Here is a 20,678-nt window from a genome sequence, read left to right as displayed (position 1 = left end):
GTACTAGTCCACTGGGCATCGCATTTCACAGAAACAGAAAAGATAAGGCCCGGCAAAGAGTGCCGATCCCATCTCACGTAGGATGGAAAGCGAAATGCGGGCACTGAGAAGTGTCGACATAGGATAAACCCATTCATCGCCAACTTGAGCAAGAGTCGACAGGCATGCGATTGACAACTTGTTGGTTAGTTCTCTATTATACACTAATGCTTCTACGTTTCAATTGCAAGGTAATAATGTCAACTTATAGTTGAACAAGCCTAACTCCTGTCGGTTGCTAAAGCACACCTTTTGCTCATTTCCACGATGGGAAACTTCAATATTTTGTCTAGTTCTCTTCCACAGTTACCACCGGCCTTTGATGCGACACCGTTATCATTAATTGAAGAAGCCAAAGCTCTCATCGACCATACTCGTACTGTCTGGGATGACGTTACTCTGAACGTACAACCCAATTTCGCGACGTTCGAGAACACAATCATACCCATTATTACCGATGAAAACCAAAAATATACCAGATTGAGAATTCTCAGGTTCTACAGCTCTACATCACCAAGCAAAGAGCTACGAGATGCATCTAATTCTGCCACCTCAATGTTCAATGACGCTGATGTGGAATTGTACTCTCGGGTGGATATATATCGCCTAGTTAGTGAAGTCCTGAATGGCATCCACCAAGAACGCAAAGGCTTGGACGATGAGTCTATTTATTATGTCAAAAACTACACCGTAAGCTTAGGCAAAATGGCTGCGGAATTACCGACGTGGGAAAAAAGCAGGCTTTCGAGCGAGCGCAGAAGAGGATTCAAAAGCTTGTAACGCAATGTAACGCAAACCTTCATGAAGACAGCTCTGGCATCTGGCTTTCCATTGAAGAACTTGAAGGCGTACCAGAAAAGATTATGGCTCAGCTCAAGCAGGGCGAGGCCGACCATGAGGGTCACGTCTGGGTGAAGACAAAAGTTCCCCGCCCGTTTAAGATCATCTCACATGCGAAGTCAGAAGACACTCGCAGAAAAGTGTACTACGCGATGAAAAATAGGTTACCACAAAATATACCTTTGTTTCGCGAGCTGGTTCTCTGCCGAGACGAAGTCGCTAGATTATTAGAGTACCCAAACTACTTAGCTTACAAGATAGCTGATAAGATGGCCCGAACACCCGATAAAGTCATTACTATTCTAGATGAAATTAGACAGAGAATTCATCCACACGCTGTCAAGGCCGCCGATGAGTTACTGGGTTTAAAAATTAAAGACGTTATTGCAAGAGGAGAGACTGCAGAGGATCAGAAACTTTTCCTCTGGGATGAAAGCTTTTACGCAAGAATACAATTAGAAAACGAATCAGAAATCCGGTCGACAATATCAGAATATTTCGAACTATATCACACATTGGATAAACTATTAGAGCTTCTCGGACACATATTTGATACTCGGTTTGAGCTCATCACTCCTGAACAGCAGTCTGCGCTAGGAGATGGAAAGCCCCTTGTCTGGCACAACGATGTTTCCATGTACGCTGTCTGGGACACTAGGAAATTAGGTGAATTTCTTGGTTACGCGTATTTTGACTTCTTTCCTCGCGAGGGAAAATATGGGCACGGCGGAAGCTATGCAACCCAATGGGGCTATACAAACCCTGGCGGCGGACGATTTTATCCTTCCTGTGCCTTGGTAATGAACTATACGAAGCTAGGTTCAAAGCCGGTTCTGCTAAGCTTAGTGGACGTCCGAAAGCTCTTCTATGAGCTTGGACACCTCTATCATTCTTTATGCACTAAAGTCAAATATGCAAGCTTATCCTACATTGATAGAGATTTTGTGGAGGGTTTGAACAGTTCTTTTGGGAAGCCCGCCATATCAAAAACCTCTCCTACCACTACTCTTATATTTCTCCAGAATACAAGTCTGTGTGGCTTCAAGAAATTAAAAGTAGGATTGAACAGCCACCTGCACAGCTGAGCGACAAAGATGTTGCCGAACTGGCTACGCAGGATCCCAAAAAGCTTATCAGTCGCGAGAATTATAACCTCTTTTTATCATACTTCGATATACTTGTTCACACTCCAGCTACCCATGGGGAACTTGAACAAGCGAATCTAGCTGAGATGTTCAATAAACTGCAGACTGATATCTTGGCAATGCATGGCGGGGAGGCAATTGGTGATGGCTGGGACTGGAGTCATGGACAATCTGTGTTTCGTATGATTGTCAGTGGATATGATGCTGGGTATTATACATATGTTCCGTAAGTGCTGTTGCATCTTCTTTTCTTTGCAGACGGATTTCATATCTAATCCGTTGATCAGTGGTCGAGTGTTTGCTTTAAACATGTGGAACCGTGAGTTTAAGACAAATACTCTCAATAAGGATGCTGCAAGGAGATTTCGGGATACTGTCTTTTGTGTAGGAGGTAAGCAGCCAGAAGAGAAAACGCTGAGGGATTACCTTGGTCATGAGCCAAGTACTGGTCCTTATTTCAAATGGCTTAATATTTAAAGACTTGTTTATTGTAGTTTAAAATTAGCATTGCATGATTGTGAAAGAAAGTTCTAATTTTCCGAAACAGGTCGGATTTCCGATGTGATCCTTGGGAACAATGACCATAAATCAGGGACTCGATCGTATACATGTTGAACTGTACTTCTTCTAACACATCAAAAACCTCTTTGTCTCCATATAGTTCAACAACAGAGTCCAATGGAGGCTGGCCTGTGGGAGCCAGATTCTGCCAGTCTTTGCGCATGCCTAAATGAAAGAATAACGATCGACCAGTGGCAATAAGGTGAACCAGAAAATGAGTACTCAGGAATATGAAAGAAGAAGAAAAGTCGTGGCGTAGGAATCGGAGAACAACGAAGAAGGATACGAGGAATTTCGGAGTTGTTTCAGAGTTCCTTGCAAATTTATGATGGATACTGAGACCGTGCCGCGAAATATGTGTATGACAAGGAAAAAAGAAAGCTGAGGAGAGAAAAGTCCGGAAGAAAGAAAATAGTGGAAGATGAATGGTTGATCAATGAGCAACGTGTCAGATATGATCTGGAGAGTCGGTTCGGGCAAAGTGAATTGCGTTTACCTACTTTACCTACAGGCGGTGCACACTTATATGTAGCTACATGTACACTCGATTGACGCATGAGGATCGGCGGCGATGCGGAATTCTCCGGTGGCATTCACGAGATCAGATAAGGGACTTTCTCATTATTGAACATCGCATAATCTCGTGCGTTTCATCAGAGGGATACGCGCTGGACGAGACACGACTGGGTCTTGGGTGGCTTTCCGGCTCTCTCTCGATCGCGGGCTTCGGCAGCCTTGTCCCACGCGTTGTTTTGAAGCGCATTACGCATGTCCTCTTTTTGCCGCAGACTCACCCTCGTTGCTTGACGGTCGTGAGTTTAGAATGCATCTGATCCCGTCGCTCTACGTCGGATCTCGATCACCTGCCATAATATCATTATGTCCGGTAGTAGGTTGCACATCGTTCTTGGGACGAGAAGCGATCAGGTCTAAGGGAGTTTGCAGACATCACTGGATACAGGCAACGTGGGATTCGCGCAAACTGTAGATTATCTTTCCACCTCTGTCTAAGGCCATAGCCTGACAGAAACACAGCATCATTAGAGCCCAATATACCCCATACCAAAGGAAAGATTCCCCCCCTCCCCTAACATCCTCGTCACAGATTCTATTCGTCTTCAGGCGACTTACTTCCGGCCGCCTCGATCGCTGTGATTTTCTCGACACCGGCTTTGAATTGCTCTGCAGCGGCCTTAAACATGTCTGCGGCCTCCAACATCATCTTTGCAGCCTCCAACAGCATCGTTGCAGCCTCTTTATTCTTCTCCGAGGCGGTATCGCACTTTGCGATTGCATCGTACATCTTCGCTACGACGTCGTTCATCTTCGCTGTGACGCGTCGTCTCACCTTGTCGGGATGGTCTACTTGGGTATCGGTGGGAGGAGTTTAACTTTGAAAGGTAATGTCCGAGGAGTTCAACGTCAGAGCGTATTGTTCAGCTTTGAAAAATGATATCGGAGGAGTTCAACGTCAGAGTGTAGAGTTCAATTTTGAAAGGTGATGTCGGAGGAGTTCAACGTCAAAGTGTGATGTGGGAGAAAGAAAACTTCGCGTTTGGGGGGAAAGAAAAAAGGAAGCTTTGTTCCTGTGGAAACAAAACAAGAGAAGAGACGAAAGAGCCAATTGCCTTTCGAGTATTGAGCGTTTCGTTGCCAGGTGATGGGGACAGCTGTCGAGAGTGATGCCGCGCTCGTTATCAGCTGTCCGTCCCCTTTGCCCAGGTGTGCGACATACATGTCGAGCTTCAAATTAGTGCAGCGACTATCGGACATCCAGCTTGTAATATTTCATAAAGAACCTGCGTAGAATCTAGATATCCTAGCAATTTGACCTGAATTTCTTCATGCCCTCTGGCTGTGAGACAACCCAGGATATTCTCAACACTCAGGAATTTATATATTTCTAGTCATGTGATGTTCTCGTACCGGCTTATTGTAGTGAGGCTCTATTCACATCAAAATATGGAGACAAATACTCATTATCGGGCTCGTTGTAGAGAAAATGGCTTCCTAGATGAGTCTACAACGTCTATTTGTTTGATGCCTCCCAAGCCAATATTAGCAACAAGGTCTATACCAGGCTACGGAGGAGGGTAAGAGGTGGTGTTTACATGCGACATACTTACTGATGAATAGCGCGTTGCATGTTTTTTTAAGTTGTTAATACTCGATGAGTAAATCTTAAGGCGGAAATTCACCGATCTACGGATCTATAATTTTCTGGTGGTTCTATTTGTCTTTCATTATACGCGTAACGGATGATCCGCTCTTTGCAGAACTAACTACGCTCGCCTGGTAGCGAGATTCTCAATCAACAAATCCACCGTTCTCTTTCCCCCTCTTTTTTTTGCTGGCATTAGCTTAGCAAGGCTCAGTAATAAGTTGTATATAGTCGGCGTTCTTGACAATTTAGTTAAATTTTCAACATGCAAGATAGAGATTTGATGACACGTAAACATCGCATGGTCGCAGCCAAATCGGAGCATAGGTTGCTTACGGAGATACAACTACGAAGATGAAATATAAGACGACTTGCATTAGCCACGTGCCATATTGTCGAGGCCAACCAGAGTGAGAAAGAAACCCAGCAAAACAAACAGCATCCATGACTCGAAGGTAAAAAAGCAGCTACAGTATGAGTTTTCCAGGTACTATACTCAAATTATACAACGTCAGACCTGCACTAGGGCAGTGCTTTGAGAACTGTTAGCCTCACAGACTAATAACTTGGGAGCATTTGATCTGTTTTCGTACGCTCATAGGCACTACTGGTTTGCTAATCTATTTATCGAACAGCTTTGAAGATAATTGCACCCTGACAAAGAGATACCTGTTCTATTTACACGCGGCTTTTGTGCACTGGGACGAAGTCGCGACAGCAACTTTGGTTCCACACAAACCCGCAAGATGATAAATCGGGCTCCTAAATACTTTTCATGCCCCTATAACTCTGAGGATCGCTTCGTTGTACGGAGTAGTAAAAAAGGGTAATTTTTCCACGGAACTTCTAAAACAACCGGGGTGGAAACTCCCGCCCCAATTTTGACAACCCAGCCTCTACCTTGGACTAGCCTAGGGCCTGCATGGACGTTCGAATGCTGCATTGCTCGGTTACTATGAGCTGTAATTGGTCGCTTTGTTATTAGTGTTAAGTCACTTCCTAGGATTGGCCCGCTAGACTTGAATCAGCAAAGTTGTAAAGTATCAGCGATATTACAGGTAGTATTGTTATCGAGTCGCAACTGACAACGTGAGCAAGTAATGCTGACTCGTCCAGTTATCTCTTTACCTCTTTATTATCGCTCGTGCATTAATTATCCGTCGAATTCTCTCTTTGGTCAATCCCTTCAATGGTTTTGCATCTATAGTGCAGGTTGCATCGCTATAGCCAACTTGTTTTAGAATCACACATAGAGTGCTCGCGGACGTACTGTCACATGCTACCTAATGAACACTGCCCACCTAATATTTCCCGGCCTTCGATTAGCAAAGTAAAGGCGAGAGTGTCTTCAGTTGCGTCATCTATGCAGGTATTTACCCCATGCAATACTTCATGCGGTAGAATACAACGGATGAAACTCTCCCCAACGGCCATATCGCCTTTTCGGCTGCATCTGAGACGGCGCTGAGCATCCATCCATCACCAGATATTTCCGCATATTACGGGGCAATGCGGACCTGATATTGGTATCATGGGGCACCGCCAGCTTTATTTCCGCAACGGCACATTTCGACACGACATTGTCTCGTGCGAGGCGGATGCAGAGTCTCGTACAAGTATGTATTTTCGATACACGTAAAAGAAATAAAAGCAAGCTATTTGTGTCTCCGCCCCACTGCGGAGTGGCCAGACGCAGACCACGGGAGGTTACATTAAAGCTGCTTAAGTGCAGGGGTGGTGATATATATTTCCTCCCTACAGCAATGCGTGTGGCTTTGCTCCGAGGAGTTTCCACGGATATGGTCCCAGCGCCCCCCTTTGAACCCTCCTTATGGCCAATACTGTGGCAGCTACTGCAGGACGCATTGCGGGTTGTTAAACTCTCCCGTGAGATGGGGCCGCGGCCGCATCTCCGATCTCACAGCAGATTTTCCGCGGTCGATCGCAAAATGGAGCACTTGAGACAGACGAAGGGGGTAGCAGAAATACATCGTAGTAGTATTGCGTGCGTGGTTGCTTGCGTGTATGTTGTAGGGGAGTATTCGGGGGAACATTGCCGTACATGATGTTGCAAATGCAACGGTCAACTCCGCTATATATAAAGTGGTGTTTGCTACTACATGGACCGGCAGATATCACAATCGCTCTTCCCCTCTTCTCATAGCTTCTTTCAATCATTGGAAACTTTTGGTGAAGACGAGTAAATCTGAAACTTTTCCGCGATGGGCATTCTCATCAGCAACGATGCTGCAAAAGCCGTCATCCCAGTCAAGCTCAGCTTGGCTCTTCCGCTCGCTGTTATAGTGTTTGTAAGTTTTACTCTGTGATGAGATTTTCTACCATGTTGACACGTCGGTGCTATCGTATAGGGTTTTGGCTATTTTGTCTGGCTTTGCATCTACAATCTCTACTTTCACCCCTTGAGCAAGTTTCCCGGCCCCAAGCTGTCGGCCATTTCTCGCTTCCCCTACTCCCGCCTCCTTATCAGTGGTGAGGGCCACCGCGATGTTTTGGATCTTCATCTCAAGTATGGACCCATTGTCCGCATTGCTCCCGACTTCCTGTCTTTCAGCCACCCAGATGCTATGAATGATATTCGTGGTCACCGCAAGGCTGGACAGCCGGAGCACCGAAAGGATCCCATCCGCCAAGAATTACATGTAACCAACATTATTGGTGCCAACCGTGCCGATCACACTCGCTTCCGAAGGAGCTTGGCAAACGGCTTTTCTCATCAGGCCATGCTGGACCAGGAGCCCATCATCCGTGACTACGTTGAGGAACTTATGAAGTCTCTTGAGAAGAATGGCGCCAACGGAACTCAACCTATTGACATGGTTCGCTGGTTCAACTATGCGACATTCGACATAATCGGCGATTTGGCCTTTGGTGAATCATTTGGCTGTCTCCAAAGCTCCACATACGATCCTTGGGTTCAGCTCATCTTTAACAGTGTCAAAAATTTGGTCTACATTGGTGCCCTCAAACATCTCCATATCGTCCCTAGACGCTTATTGAAATTCATCTTGCCATATACCATGCCGAAGGGCCTGTCGAATAAATATGCCGAGAATCAACGTCTCTCCGCCATGAAGGTTAAGAAGCGTCTAGAAACCGGCTCCAACCGCCCCGATTTCATGACTTCAATGACAACAAAGCGCAACGGAGAAGTAAGTTGAACATGCATACTCATACATGAGAGAAGGCATATTAATTGAAGTCTCTAGTCCCTTACCTTTGAGGAGCTCACGTCCAATGCTTCCATTCTTATCATTGCGGGCTCTGAAACCACAGCCACAGCCTTGTCTGCCGCTGCTTATTATCTAGGTCTCTTTCCAGAAGTCCAAGCAAAATTGGCCCAAGAAGTGCGGACGACCTTTAACAGTGCGGAAGATATTACCATTACCAGTGTACAGCATCTCACATACATGCTGGCCGTTCTTGACGAAGTTATGCGCATGTATCCACCTGCCCCCGGTGGCCTGCCACGACTCACTGCTGAAGGAGGTGCCATGATTGCTGGGGAATATGTTCCTGAAGATGTAGGTTATATCCTTCATGTTCATACAGTGAGAATCAAAACCTCTGACTCATTAATTTAGACCGTTGTTGAGGTTTGGCAGTGGCCTTTGTTCCACAACCCGAATTACTGGACGCAGCCTGATGACTTTATTCCTGAGCGGTGGCTTGGTGATCCGAAATTTGCAAATGACAGGCGAGAGTGCTTCCAACCATTCTCCACAGGTCCCCGTAACTGTATTGGCAAGAAGTAAGTCATGATTCGTGCGCTCACTCTGGCAATTTGAGGCCATTGACTAACATTCCAAAATAGCCTCGCATACTCTGAAATGCGCCTTATCTTGGCTCGTGTGATAATGCAATACGATATCAAGCTGGCTGAAGGAACTGAGGGCTGGGATGATCGAAGCAAGGCCTATTCTCTGTGGGAGAAGGGTCCGGTCAATGTTTACATGATCCCAAGGAAGGTGGAGTAAAGTTATACAGGAAGACTAGTAAGAAACGGGGATTTGTATTTCTATAGTTGTGTCTTGTTTTCACAGCGGCGATAGTTGAGTTTGATTTGGGCTTAGTGAGAGGATATGTACTCAAGATTGTTATCATTTTATGGGCAAAGCATGTTGTAGGGTCTGTGGCGGCGGAGAGAATATATTGCAGCGGTATGTTTAATATGGACTGCAAATATCAAACATTGCCCTATCGTAGCTGTGGAAATGCTTCGCCTCCCTAGTATCCAAGATCATAGAAGAGCTAGCTATTCGGGCATCTTTGCCCTCTTTTGTCAAACTTGATGCGCCTGTTTCATGTTGGCTGAGCCACTGTCCCTGGTAGGTCGGCGCGCCTTGTTTAGGCTTGGGTAACCCTTTAATTAATCTTTGGGTCTCGTTGCCTTTTCTGAGATTTATCTAACAGCCCTTCCTTTGCGTTTCAACGGTTTTCTTACATTTTGATATCCCCATTCTTTTCTCACCCGGTTGGCTTTTTCAATGTTCGTATATTACAACTTCTTGTTCTTGGCATGTACTTTCTTTAAAGCTAGAAAGCCTAGTGGTCTCTGACTCCTGATTATGCTTTGCGCATTTGATACCCGAGACAATAGTGACTGTAATACTCCACACATACAAAAACAATCACCACCCCAGATTCAAGGGCTATCGCATATTAGGGTTTGTAAGGAGTTCAGATATTACCGGGTACAGCTGGATGCGAAGGAAACAGAAATCGAGCCTTCTATTAATCACAGGCACAGGTACATGTACTTACCAACACAGGTAGTGCTCACTACCTATAGTCGACTCACTGGGAGCGACAACGACGGAAGAAAAACTGGCAGAAGTCCGAAATCTGGAATTTCCAAAGAACCTGAAGGCCTTCGAGCACTTCTTGGGCTTTACAGGATTCTACGACACAATGAACCACGCTACGCAATGATTGTCGAGCCCCCTTAGTAGGCAGATAGGTGCACAGGTAGGCAGTTCAAATCCTTGAATATCTGCTACTATCGCTATATTCTTCTAGTTCCGCTGCTTTCTTCTAGTTCCGCTGCTTTCTTCTAGTTCCGCTGCTTTCTTCTAGTTCCGCTGCTTTCTTCTAGTTCCGCTGCTTTCTTCTAGTATCTGCTACTTTTTCTTAGTCATAAAGATCCTCCTCCTTCGACGACCTTCTTATATTCAGCTTTCATCAGCTTATGCGATAATAGTGCGTTTTTGGCTGCGGGAGAAACAACATAGTCGAGGCGTCGTATGATATCTCTCATCTCTTCTTGGTCGGCTTGAGACAAGACGGTGGCTGGGGAGCGATATGCATTGATACAACGGATACCGTCGTTCCACTCTGGGTCCCCTTCTTCAACTTGCTGTGGTTTACCATCGGTGTGTCGTACGAGTTTCTTGTGTGTCAACTCAAGGACCGTCTTCTGGGTGGTTTAATTTCTCTTGGAATGCATTCTTGATCAATACATGTCGATAGGTAAGTTGCAAGTTTTTTAATCTTGCGAGATAAATGAAAGGGCAAAATTAATACTAGCAAGCTTAGACAACTTGTGATAGAGAGATGCTGGTGGTCGGAGGGGTGACGCAATTCAATAGCTGGAGAGGGAGAGGGAGATAAAAACGAAAAGCGGGAAGCGGGAGCGTAAATAGCATGATGCTCGCGGGGGAAGAAAGGGGAGGGAAAAAAAAAAAAACAGACGAAACAGATGAAACAGCCAATTAAATGCAAGAGTTTCGCGCAGCGCGTTGCCAGCTGGTTGAAAAGTGGTGGAAGTGATTGTGAAGCGACGCACTCTGTGTCGGCTGGTACCACACGATCGCCGCATTAGCTGGCGCTCGCTCAGATATTGATATTCAGAGCTATCCATGTGTAGTAGGCGTGTTACGCCCGCCTGCGAGCTTCTGCTTCATTGGTACATAGGCAGATTATTAAGAACTGTAGAATATAATGCTGGATGGCTTTATATTTAAGTCTATGACTTGATACCTTCTAAAAAGTTTAAGGAGGGACAAGCAAGATATAAATAGATGCATGGCAATAGATGAACGATATCAGCAAGCACTCTGCGGTGGAGGTCCGTATTATAAGGCATTGCCACTGTATATCGTGAAAGAACCGAGGCGAACAATTAGTCTATTGTAAACAATTCGTAGATGGACACTTACTTGCGGTAACATAACTTTTTGCGGACAATTTGATGCCATTTGGGGCGACTGGCGGTTTGCTTGGAGACTTGGCCAAGTTTGCTGGGTGTGGACAGCTCGTAGGGACGTTAAAGAGTCTTGACTGATGTCATATTCGTTTCTCTCGTTAGACGCAGCTGGTGCCTTCTAGTAGGTACATATTGGGGACACCAGTGTTGATAGAGTTGGTGGGAGTCCTCAACATCTTCACGCCGAAGCTTTTTAATGAGTACAGGAATCATGCCTGCCAATAAGCAACTTGGGCGAAATTGTATATACGCCCAAAAGGATCAAATCATCAGTAACCTGGGGAGGACGTGGTTACAGACAGACCTTGGCGTACATGTACTTATTTCCAACAAGCTATACAATAGAATGGCTCTGGATTGTGCGTGGAGAGTGACCAGGCCTTGGGCATGTGAAGCTGTACGCATGGGAACAAGGAGAGGCAAGGCGACATGCCATCGAAGTTGATTGGACCCCCCCTTGATCGAAGATTGCGACATTGATCCCATGCGCTGACTTATTCGTGGAGCGGGATACTGCAATTGAAGTTGTATATCCGGCGGGAGATGAGGTCGAAGCGGCTCCCACGTCAATGGGCCTTCAAGATTCACAGATGACTCAGCCGCCTTGGTCAAGTCGTGGGCTCATTTCTGAACGTTCGGTTTCAAGCACGCAGCACCACGATCTTTAAATGTGATGTTCATGCTTCAACATTACCCATCCTTCTATCGCTACATAGTGGCTCATCTGTCAGCATTAGCTTGGTAAGAGCGAAGAATAAAGATAGATCTTAGATAAAAGGATAAATATAGAGAAGCCAGAAGGTTAAACAAGACTAACTAAGAATGTTCAGACAGAAAATGGCTAGATCATCAATCAGTAACGGTGACAAAGAGAAGTCAAGGCACGATGCATCGATAGAAAGAAGACTCGAATTACCTGTATCTAGGTAGACAGGTGCCGCCGATTCGTCGTAGCGCGAGATTGCTCGCCGCGGCGGCACAAGATGAGACACCCCCGGACGGCGCCAATGACAGCGCCATCTCCATGACGCCCACACCGAAGCGCCGACGAAGTGCAAGATTGAAGTAGCTACAAAGATGATCTTGGAGGCCGGACAGAAGAAGTAGTAGATAGTAGAGGAAAGTAGCGATAGTAGCGGATACTGGAAGAAGTAGCAGATAGTATAAGAAGCAGCGATAGTAGCAGATATTAGAAGAATATAGCGAGACTAGAAGAACATCCATAGGGAAAGGAGCAGATTGATGGCTCTGTCCCAGTTGGGATTGCTTCATGCCACTTGATACCGTTGTAATGTCGAACGGTTTGCCACTAGAGGACGGGCGTGGTCGCTTAGCCGCAACAGATAGATCGTCTTCGCGGTTAACTGGGGACGCTTGGCGCTTCTTGTGCCAAAGGACTTCAACCTCTGTATAGGAGGAGTCAGAATCTTCCTCACCAGTCAAGTCCTGTTCATCGTCTCGAGGGGCGGGCCCAGATATCCTCTGGTCTTCCATAGCCTTTCGGGCCATGCATGCTTTTGCCTCGGCGATGGTTTTTTGCGTGGCAGCTACTACCGGATCGCTATTGTTGAATGAGTTAGTCGAACCAGAAAAGGCGTTCGTGGACGAAGAAGAAAGATTCGTCGAGGCAGGAGGAGCGTTCTTGGACGAAGAAAACAGCGTCGAGCCAGCGGGAGCAGCAAAAGGCGTCGATCCAGTGGGAGCATCCTTGGACAAAGCAAAAGGCTTTGTCGAGGAAGAGAAAGTAAAAGGATTTTGCGAAACATTGGGAGCATTTGCTGATACAGAAGAGGCGCTGTCGGAACCTCTGAGGAGGGTACGGTAAGTGTTGGAATAATCGCCAATAAAACTCGTTCCGTAGAGCCTTCTAACGAGTTTTATATACCTCTTGGGTAGCTTCTTGTAAACGGCCGACAAAATGAGGTATATGGGCCATGATAAGTTCTCGACACGTTTGCCTTTTTTCTTCAAGGCGTTCATCGTCCGCCCGTACAGCTTATGGGCTGAAGCTATCTTTGCTGTACGTGCTCTAACGTAGTCATGACTCTTGATAATATCACACATTTCCTCCTGCTGCTCTCGGGCAAGGCGTATTGCCTGAGCTTGGTAAATGCGGATGCAAGAAATCGCTTGCTGCAACTTATCATCGTTTGGTTTCAGTTCAAGATCTTTGAGAGATAATGCCAACGGCGGCGGCGGCATCGGTTCTTTCTCAGCATTTGTCGGCATAGTGGCAGGTCTTGTGGAACTCGAGGCGGCGTTGGCAACCGAAATGAATGATTTGACGGTCATCACTACAGGATGGAGGGCCTAGATAGAGGATTTGGTGATATTTCGAGCAAAGAGAGAGTTGGGGAAATAATGAATAAAGAAAATGAACGGGGCGAGAAATGAGGAGCGATTCCTGAAGCATCGAGTCTTATGTGAGCTGGGGTGTCAGGAAAAAGTGAATTGCGCCATGTGTTTGTGGCTGTATCGGTAGATAGTCTTCACGGGATCCTACATCTTCAGCTTGTGAGGACCTTCCCATGAAGCTGTGTTTTCTTTTTGCCATTAGTCACTGCGCAACTGATAGAATTGTAACTGCTTGGCTCGCGGATTGGACATTATGGTTTACAATTGCTTTGCAAAGTATTTGGCGTGGGCGTTGCTAAGTGCATTGCGGCTGAGGGTATGCTCTTGGAGCGAGGCTTATGAATGGAGACACGGAACAAAGTTGGTTAACTTCGAGACTGAGACTCGGCGAGCATTCGTGAGAACTGGTGTGATGACTTGTATTGTGGATTAAGAGCTGCCGACATTTGGTTGAACGCATTTTGCTGTAAATGCGTCTGACGAGCCAACAGTCATGGACCCAACTTTACACCAAGCGCTGAATACGTTTACCATGTCAAGTGTCCAAGGTGATGCCAATCGATGAATTTATTTTACTAGCAAAATATCCCCCACCGCCAGCCACCACCAATCCGGTCGCCCCTTTTGTTGTATATGTAGTTGAACGTGAAGTGATGAACATGTTTCCAATTCGAGGGAATTCCAGGGGATAGACGGTACCAGACGTTTCTTTAAAAAGACAATAGATTGTGAATTATACCTTACAGTAGAGGCAAACAGAGATTCCTATTTGTTGGTCCTGAATAAACATCCAGTCTAACGCACCCAAGCTACTAAGTCTTGTTAAGGAGAGCGGCCGCTTGTCTTCTTTATTTGCGATAGGCTAATTGGGATGAAGATAAAACAACAATATATATGTCAAACCATGTCCTATTGTATCCTTTTCCACGTCTCCGTTACCATTGTCCTTGATGATCAGTAATGGCGATGTCATCTTGTCACACGGCCCACAGCTCCAACCAGCGATTATGAGATCACAACAAGATATCCCTCGCCATTGAAGAAATATATGCTGATGCAACTAGAAACTCTTCAAGTCAATACCAACAGTGGAAACTCAAGCAAAGTCATTTTTGCATGGGCGAATGAGATCCATGTGTGATTACGGGATACGCAACTGACTCATTGTACTTGTACCGAGGCACATTGAAATGACTGCATGACCCCGGTATATTGTGAGATCAAGACACATATAAATGCACATAAGGTCAAAGAGAACGATCATGTGCTTCTTCCATCGTTTATTGAAAATATCATTAGTTACGCGGATTAAAAATGTAAATTGACTATGCACAACATAACGAAAACAACCAGCAGCCACGTTACTCCTTCTCCTTGCTTTCAATCGTAATGCTCATTCTACCAGTAATTTCGTCAAGCTCACGATTCTTTCTATCACGGCGGTCCGTGTAGGCTAAGATAATGGTCCAAATTACAAGAGCAATACAACAAGCAATCATGGCCCACATGCCGCGCTGCGAGTTGAAGTTAGCAACACATTCTTGATATAGCAACACACAAACACTTACAGTAAACCAAGGAGCTTCAGAAGCTCCGTAAAAGATGATGCTCCACCATGCATTAACTGCGTTATTACCGAGATTCATGCCAGCCAAAACGACAGCTCGGAAGACGTGTTCTTCATATCTCATGGAGTCGTTACACCAGGCGAAGAAGGTTGCTTGACAAGCATAGACAGATCCGGCCCAGTAATAAGCAGCCATCGTTACCGAGGTCGAATGCGAGCTGGTTGGGTGGTGTGATGCTACCAAGACCATGATGGAAGTGGCAATTCCTGTTAAACCGATCCAATACCCAACTAAATATCGCTTTCCATTTAAGAAGTCTGTTAGTGTAGCCCAGAACAAAGTCGAAACAATGCCAACAGCAGGCACTCCGGTGGGATAGTTGTTGAGTTGAGACACTGTGTACTTGGTTGTGGGATGGCTCTTGAGATAGAGCGCAAGAAGTGAGTTTGAAGAAAACGACTCTGTCTCTCCGGCAATGACCCAGAGCATGACAAAACCCCACCAGTACCAAGACAAAAGGACCTTCTTGAGAAAGCGGAAAGTGATGGGCGAATGCTCTTCAACAACAGGGACGCGGGCCACAGCCAGAGCCTTCTCATCGTCGGTAAGGTAAAAGGCCGTTGTGTTGCGGGGCGTGTCCGGGAAGAAGAAGAAACCATATGCAGCGACGGGAATGGTAAGAAGTCCGTCGATGATGAAGAGCCAGCGCCATCCTGCGAGTCCGCCGCGGCCGTTGAGGCTTGAGTGAATGCCTGTCTGGATGAAGCCGCCAATCATGCTACCAGCAAGACCGGATGAGGTAAAGATACCGCTGCGCTTTCCTAGCTCACGCTCCGTATACCAGGCACCAAGGATGTAATGCGTACCGACAAAGGTAGAAGCCTCAAAGATTCCTTGGAAAAAGCGAATGGCCATGATGCCTTGCGGGTTGTGGACGGAGGCGGTAACCATCGTGAGGCCGCCCCAGCAGAGCATCATGCAGGGGAACCAGATGCGCGGCTTGACATAGTAGAGGGAAAGATTGGAGGGAACCTGACCCAAAACATAGCTAGGAATCCGATTTTGTTAGCAGCTAGTCTTATTGTCTCTGTCCAACTCCCCCAGTCTCTACCATAGAGGGACAAGATCAGTCACTTACCCAACGGTGAAGCAAGTATTAATGACATTGAGTTGGTTTCCAACAAAGCCCAAGTCTTCTCTCATGCCCGAGACGTAAGCATTGGCAAGGTTAGAGCGGTCAAGCTGGTGAGAATCTAGTTAGTCAACGTGCATATGAAGCAGGCAGAGCGTTCGTTACACATACGTAGTTAATGAAGTAGCTGAGACAGCAAAACGTCAAGATGAAAAAGTCAATCTTGCGTATCAGTGTACGCTCTCCAGGCTTATACTCCGTATGGAAGTATTCGCGGACTTTTTGGTGCACCATTTTGAACTGCCGAGGAGGGTCAAGCCGCCTCCGGTTTCCGCTCTCAGCGCAAGACAAAAAGAGTCTCTGAAGAATTTTTTTCCTCAGACAAAGGCAGCGAGTGATGGAACCTTGCAGCTGATGCTCTCTTCTGATGGTCGCTCACAGGAACACAGAATGCGAGGGTGTTTGGATGATCTTAAGAGCTGGATGCTCCCTCATCAGTCATCAGTTAATGTAATCGGCCACACCCCCGTCGGAACGTCGTTTCTTGTTCCAGCGCCCGTCGTCGGCTAAAAAAGTCCATGTGGACGGACCTAGTCAATGCCGGCAATAAGAAAAAAACGAACAAAGGCTGCGAGTTATCGCTGTGGCGAGATAAGAGGCGCCTGTTAGTTCGCCCCCCCGTTATCTCCAATATCTTGTCTAGTACGATGCCCAGATGCTAGCACAAGTTGTAGTCCGAGCTTCGCGCCTTTTCGGCCTGTCGCGTGAGGGCGGTGATGAACTGGATCAAGACTCAGATACGCCCATTTAGCGGCATGGCTGGCTGTTGGAGATCAATGGTGCTTAAACTAAGAAAGTTGGCCGAGTTAAGATCCCTGTTACGGTTTGGCATGGAAGTCTTTAGCGCTGGCCCGAGGCATGCAGTGTCATGATTCTACTCCGTACGGAAACTCGATAACTCAACTGTACTAGTACTGATGCTTCTAGTCTCAAGCCTCCCTGCTGAGGGCGTCAGTCATTCAGTCACCGGCCGGTGAATCAGACGTGGGGAAACACAAGAAACGTCCCCTCTTTCGGAAGGGAAGACAAAAAGCTGGGGTAAATAGATGGGGGCCAAGCTCGAGGCTCGGGGCGAGGCTCCATCGTTCGGCAACTGACTGACAATACGAGTACTGAGTCTCGTTGCTGATGACGGGCTGTTAGTTTCGAAACTTATCCTCTCTCTGCCATGCCATGCGGAGAAGCTGCCTCTCTCCGGTAGGCTGCCGAGTAATTAACCAGCCAGAGTCGCACTATGGAGCTGCGATAACGAGATCGGTTCCTTGCAACCCCCGCAGACGGGCCAAATCCTTTGCTCGCCTACATACATACAATCTATCCACATCCACACCAGCCGCATCGCGATGCTAGACATCCCCTGATCTCTTCTCCTTCTCACCATTCTTCTTTCTTCTCCTTTCTCCCCTTCTCCTCTTTCTCCTCCCCTTGTTAATCCACACCCGCCCACCCCCCCTCCCCCACGCCCTTGTTGTCGTTTGTCTTCGCCCTCTCCTTTGGTTGCCTTCCCGATTTGCCGTTTTGACAACCTACCAAATCGAGCAAGCTGGGAATGGCTTCCAGTTCCAACACCAAGGATGGGGTTCTTCAGCAGCGCAACAAGCCAGTCGGAAAGCCGCGTGGCATGCGCCGGGATCGGGACTGTCGCAGCTGCAAGCTAAGAGACGTCAAGTGCGATCTCAACAGACCCTCTTGCGGAGAAGTGGGTATGCCCTCATCTCATCCAGCCCTTGTCTTGTTGTCTCATTGTTATGCTCCTTGTTGCTTGGCATTACATGACATGACATCCCATCCATCAATACGGGTATCAATGCTCATCATGTGTGTGTAACAGTGTATCGCTGCCGGCGTGCCGTGTGGCGGCTATCCGCAGCGAGTCATCTGGGTCGGCGCCAGCTCGTCGGCAAAGGATGCCTCGCTATCGTCCACGTCCACGTCCCCGTCCATCATCACGCGCCCTCGCCAGGCCAGATCGCAGTCGACGCTGTCGCGATCCAGCGACTCGGGTCTCACCCCGGATCGCCCGGCGGATTCCTCGCTGTCGCCGCCTGACCGGCCCGTGTCGAGCCCCGGCGACGAGCCCATCAACTGGTCCGAGGCCGACCAGAACAGCTTCATCCGGCCGCTGGTGTCGCTGTGCCAGCAAATCATCTCGCTGGACGGCGATGCGCTGCGGAGCAACCACTATCTGTCCGTCGAGGCCCTGCGCCTTATCTCGCGGCTGCGCGACTTTGTCCAGGCCCGTATCGATGGGCATCCGGCGCGAGCCTCGACTGGTCGCGGAGACTTGTGGGAGTCGGAGGCCATGGCGCGATATCGCCTAGACGCCCTCATGAGCCTCAAAGATACGCTAAAGGCCACCAACCCCTTTGCATTCATCGGTATCGCGGCTTTTGCCTTCTTTGAGGTTTGCGACAGTGGCTTCGGCGACTGGCAGCGCCATCTTTACGGAGCCAAATCACTGCTAGACTATCATTGCAAGAGCCGGGCTGAGCTGGATACGTTATCACGGAGTGTCACCGGTCTGGGCGAGATGGTGATTCGTCTAGTTTGGTTCGACACTACCGGTAGTATCATCCGAGGGACGACGGATCTCATCTTTGAGAGCTGGCATCGCGACCTCCTGACGGATAGTTTCTTCCGAACGGTCGGTTGTCCAGCCGACACTTTTCAGCTCTTCACGCGCGTGGCAAGTGGCGAGGTGGCCTCTAATCCCTCTAACAGCGCCATTCTCGCCATGGAGCAGCTCCTCAAGCTTAACCAAGGCACTACCGACTGGGATCGTTCAGCTAACGCTTATCGCTGCGCGGGAGTCATTGCCGTGCTGACCCGAGTGAGCGAGGAACCCGCAGCGATATCCAAGGCAGCCACTATTACGCTGGCGGTAGACCGGGCGTGCCAGATCATTGCAGCAACGCCATCATCTTCACAGTTTTACATCCATATGGCTGTCCCGGCATATCTGGCCGGTATCAACGCGAGTACAGTGAAACAGTGCGATGTTATACGAGCGTACTGGCATAATTGCAACCATGCGGGCGTTCGACGATATCCGGATGGTTTGGCCAGATGTGAGGAGCGTTGGAAGATGAAAGGGTTGGCGTAGCTATAAACGATTGAATTTCTGTGTTTTGGCGAAATGAAAGCGGTTTTTAAGATAGTTTCTTTTGGAAGGATATATGATGCACACGGGATTTTTAAAAAGGGAATATGCTACATATAGCAGGGACTTGGGAGTCTAACTGGTGGAACGGGGACCAGCGAGTTGTCTGGTGTTTATGGATACTTTACAATGGTACGTTGAAGGATTTTCGAGCAACATTTCTTGCTCATTGGCTTCATCTATATACGATGTCGATATTGTTATGATTTCTCTCCTAAAAGCAATCAAGTGTGTATACGTTCGAAATGGTGTAATTCACCACCCAGCTAACAGCAATTTCGTTCATTGCCCAAAATGTAAAAATTGTGCTACCATAGTTCCCCAATTCACGTTGATATTATCTGATAGTATACTCAACATAACAATCTATATCCTCACCATCAAAACAACAGAACACTACTATTACCGTTATCCACTCTGTGAACTCCACCTCGCAATGTTGCATCGGTCAACAATGCTGCACAACGTCGAGATATCCATTCATAGGCAAGGATGCCTCACCGCAAACCTTTGTTATCCTTCCTATTTTACACCATCATTCACTTCTCAAGCATTTTAACATATAATTGATGCGCTAGCGCTACTAAAGCAGGTCTCACCTGTTTCCTCGGTCTAAAGCGCCGTCATTGGCTGTGCATCCCATGCAGATCCGTGCTCCCAGCCCCATGGACATGGTTCATTATCATCCTGATCAAGTTAAATGATTGTCACTACGTTTGCTCAGCTGAATGTTCAGCTTTGGGACACGGAGACAGAACTGGATCTCATGCCGGTGCTAGTATCAACTATTGAACCATCCATCCACAAGATGAGCAAGAGATTAGCAATGCCTCGCACTTGTGCCTATCAGCAATATCAACTCGACAAACCATTTGTCGACACATCTTTTATATCTTCAACTAAAAGCTGGGGTGCATGGCATCAAGCCACCAGCGGCTAGTTGAGAGCACGCCCCTCCCCTTCACCAACTCCACATCCCAAAGATATGAACCTTAACGTGGTGCCGCACATTGGACTCGTCCATGCCGAAACAGGCAATCAATCTATCGACGCATCTCCTCACTATTATGCGGCGCGATAAGTTGGTGGAGTACTGTAGAAGGCGCTTCATTGCTCCAGCAAACTGGCACAATCAAGGCATCGGAACCCCCCCAGCACACTGGTCCACCTTTTGGAGATGAATTAGTTTCCTCTTGCTCGTTTCGAAAGAGCATGCATTCGTATCGGCAACCGGACCCATGGGTATCAAATCCACGGGATCCTCTGACCCCGGGAATGCGAGAGACCCCGCACTGGGCCAGCCTCAAGCCATCCATCGTAAGTAGAGCCTGACGAAATGGAATCATGCGGGTTTATCGTATCACGGACAGGACATCCGGCATCGGGTCTGGCGGATTTATTGGCTTGTTTCTTGGCATCTTGAACGGTTTGGGG

General features: G+C 47.4%; 5 protein-coding genes across 5 annotated transcripts; 3 read left to right on the top strand and 2 right to left on the bottom strand.

Moving 5' to 3' along the window:
* Window positions 1–306: 306 nt before the first annotated feature.
* On the top strand, window positions 307–2,501 carry M431DRAFT_546004 (hypothetical protein; the record flags this gene model as incomplete). The annotated part of the gene is made up of 4 exons (XM_024921194.1): window positions 307–714; window positions 735–1,830; window positions 1,854–2,250; window positions 2,312–2,501. 4 exons carry the CDS (start codon window positions 307–309, stop codon window positions 2,499–2,501), a joined length of 2,091 nt encoding a protein of 696 aa, XP_024768736.1.
* Window positions 2,502–6,898: 4,397 nt separating this feature from the next.
* Window positions 6,899–9,015, top strand: M431DRAFT_535230 (hypothetical protein). Its single transcript, XM_024920949.1, has 5 exons — window positions 6,899–7,055; window positions 7,116–7,916; window positions 7,974–8,288; window positions 8,349–8,515; window positions 8,579–9,015. The coding sequence occupies exons 1-5, from the start codon at window positions 6,969–6,971 to the stop codon at window positions 8,739–8,741; spliced, it is 1,533 nt and encodes a 510-aa protein (XP_024768735.1). The 5' UTR covers window positions 6,899–6,968; the 3' UTR covers window positions 8,742–9,015.
* A 3,763-nt stretch (window positions 9,016–12,778) lies between these two features.
* Window positions 12,779–13,171, bottom strand: M431DRAFT_98626 (hypothetical protein; the record flags this gene model as incomplete). The annotated part of the gene is made up of 1 exon (XM_024925067.1): window positions 12,779–13,171. A coding segment is annotated over one exon (393 nt), but the record flags the coding sequence as incomplete, so codon positions are not given.
* Window positions 13,172–14,685: 1,514 nt separating this feature from the next.
* Window positions 14,686–16,318, bottom strand: M431DRAFT_487223 (hypothetical protein; the record flags this gene model as incomplete). Its single annotated transcript, XM_024916456.1, has 4 exons — window positions 14,686–14,838; window positions 14,893–15,940; window positions 16,031–16,134; window positions 16,196–16,318. 4 exons carry the CDS (start codon window positions 16,316–16,318, stop codon window positions 14,686–14,688), a joined length of 1,428 nt encoding a protein of 475 aa, XP_024768733.1.
* Window positions 16,319–17,633: 1,315 nt separating this feature from the next.
* Window positions 17,634–19,187, top strand: M431DRAFT_98492 (hypothetical protein; the record flags this gene model as incomplete). The annotated part of the gene is made up of 2 exons (XM_024925057.1): window positions 17,634–17,783; window positions 17,916–19,187. 2 exons carry the CDS (start codon window positions 17,634–17,636, stop codon window positions 19,185–19,187), a joined length of 1,422 nt encoding a protein of 473 aa, XP_024768732.1.
* Between the last annotated feature and the right edge of the window lie 1,491 nt (window positions 19,188–20,678).

Source organism: Trichoderma harzianum, assembly GCF_003025095.1.
Source record: "Trichoderma harzianum CBS 226.95 unplaced genomic scaffold M431scaffold_21, whole genome shotgun sequence".
NCBI classification, from domain to species: Eukaryota; Fungi; Ascomycota; class Sordariomycetes; order Hypocreales; family Hypocreaceae; genus Trichoderma; species Trichoderma harzianum.
Note: the sequence above shows the minus strand (reverse complement) of the source record. Positions and strands in the feature narration are given on the sequence as shown.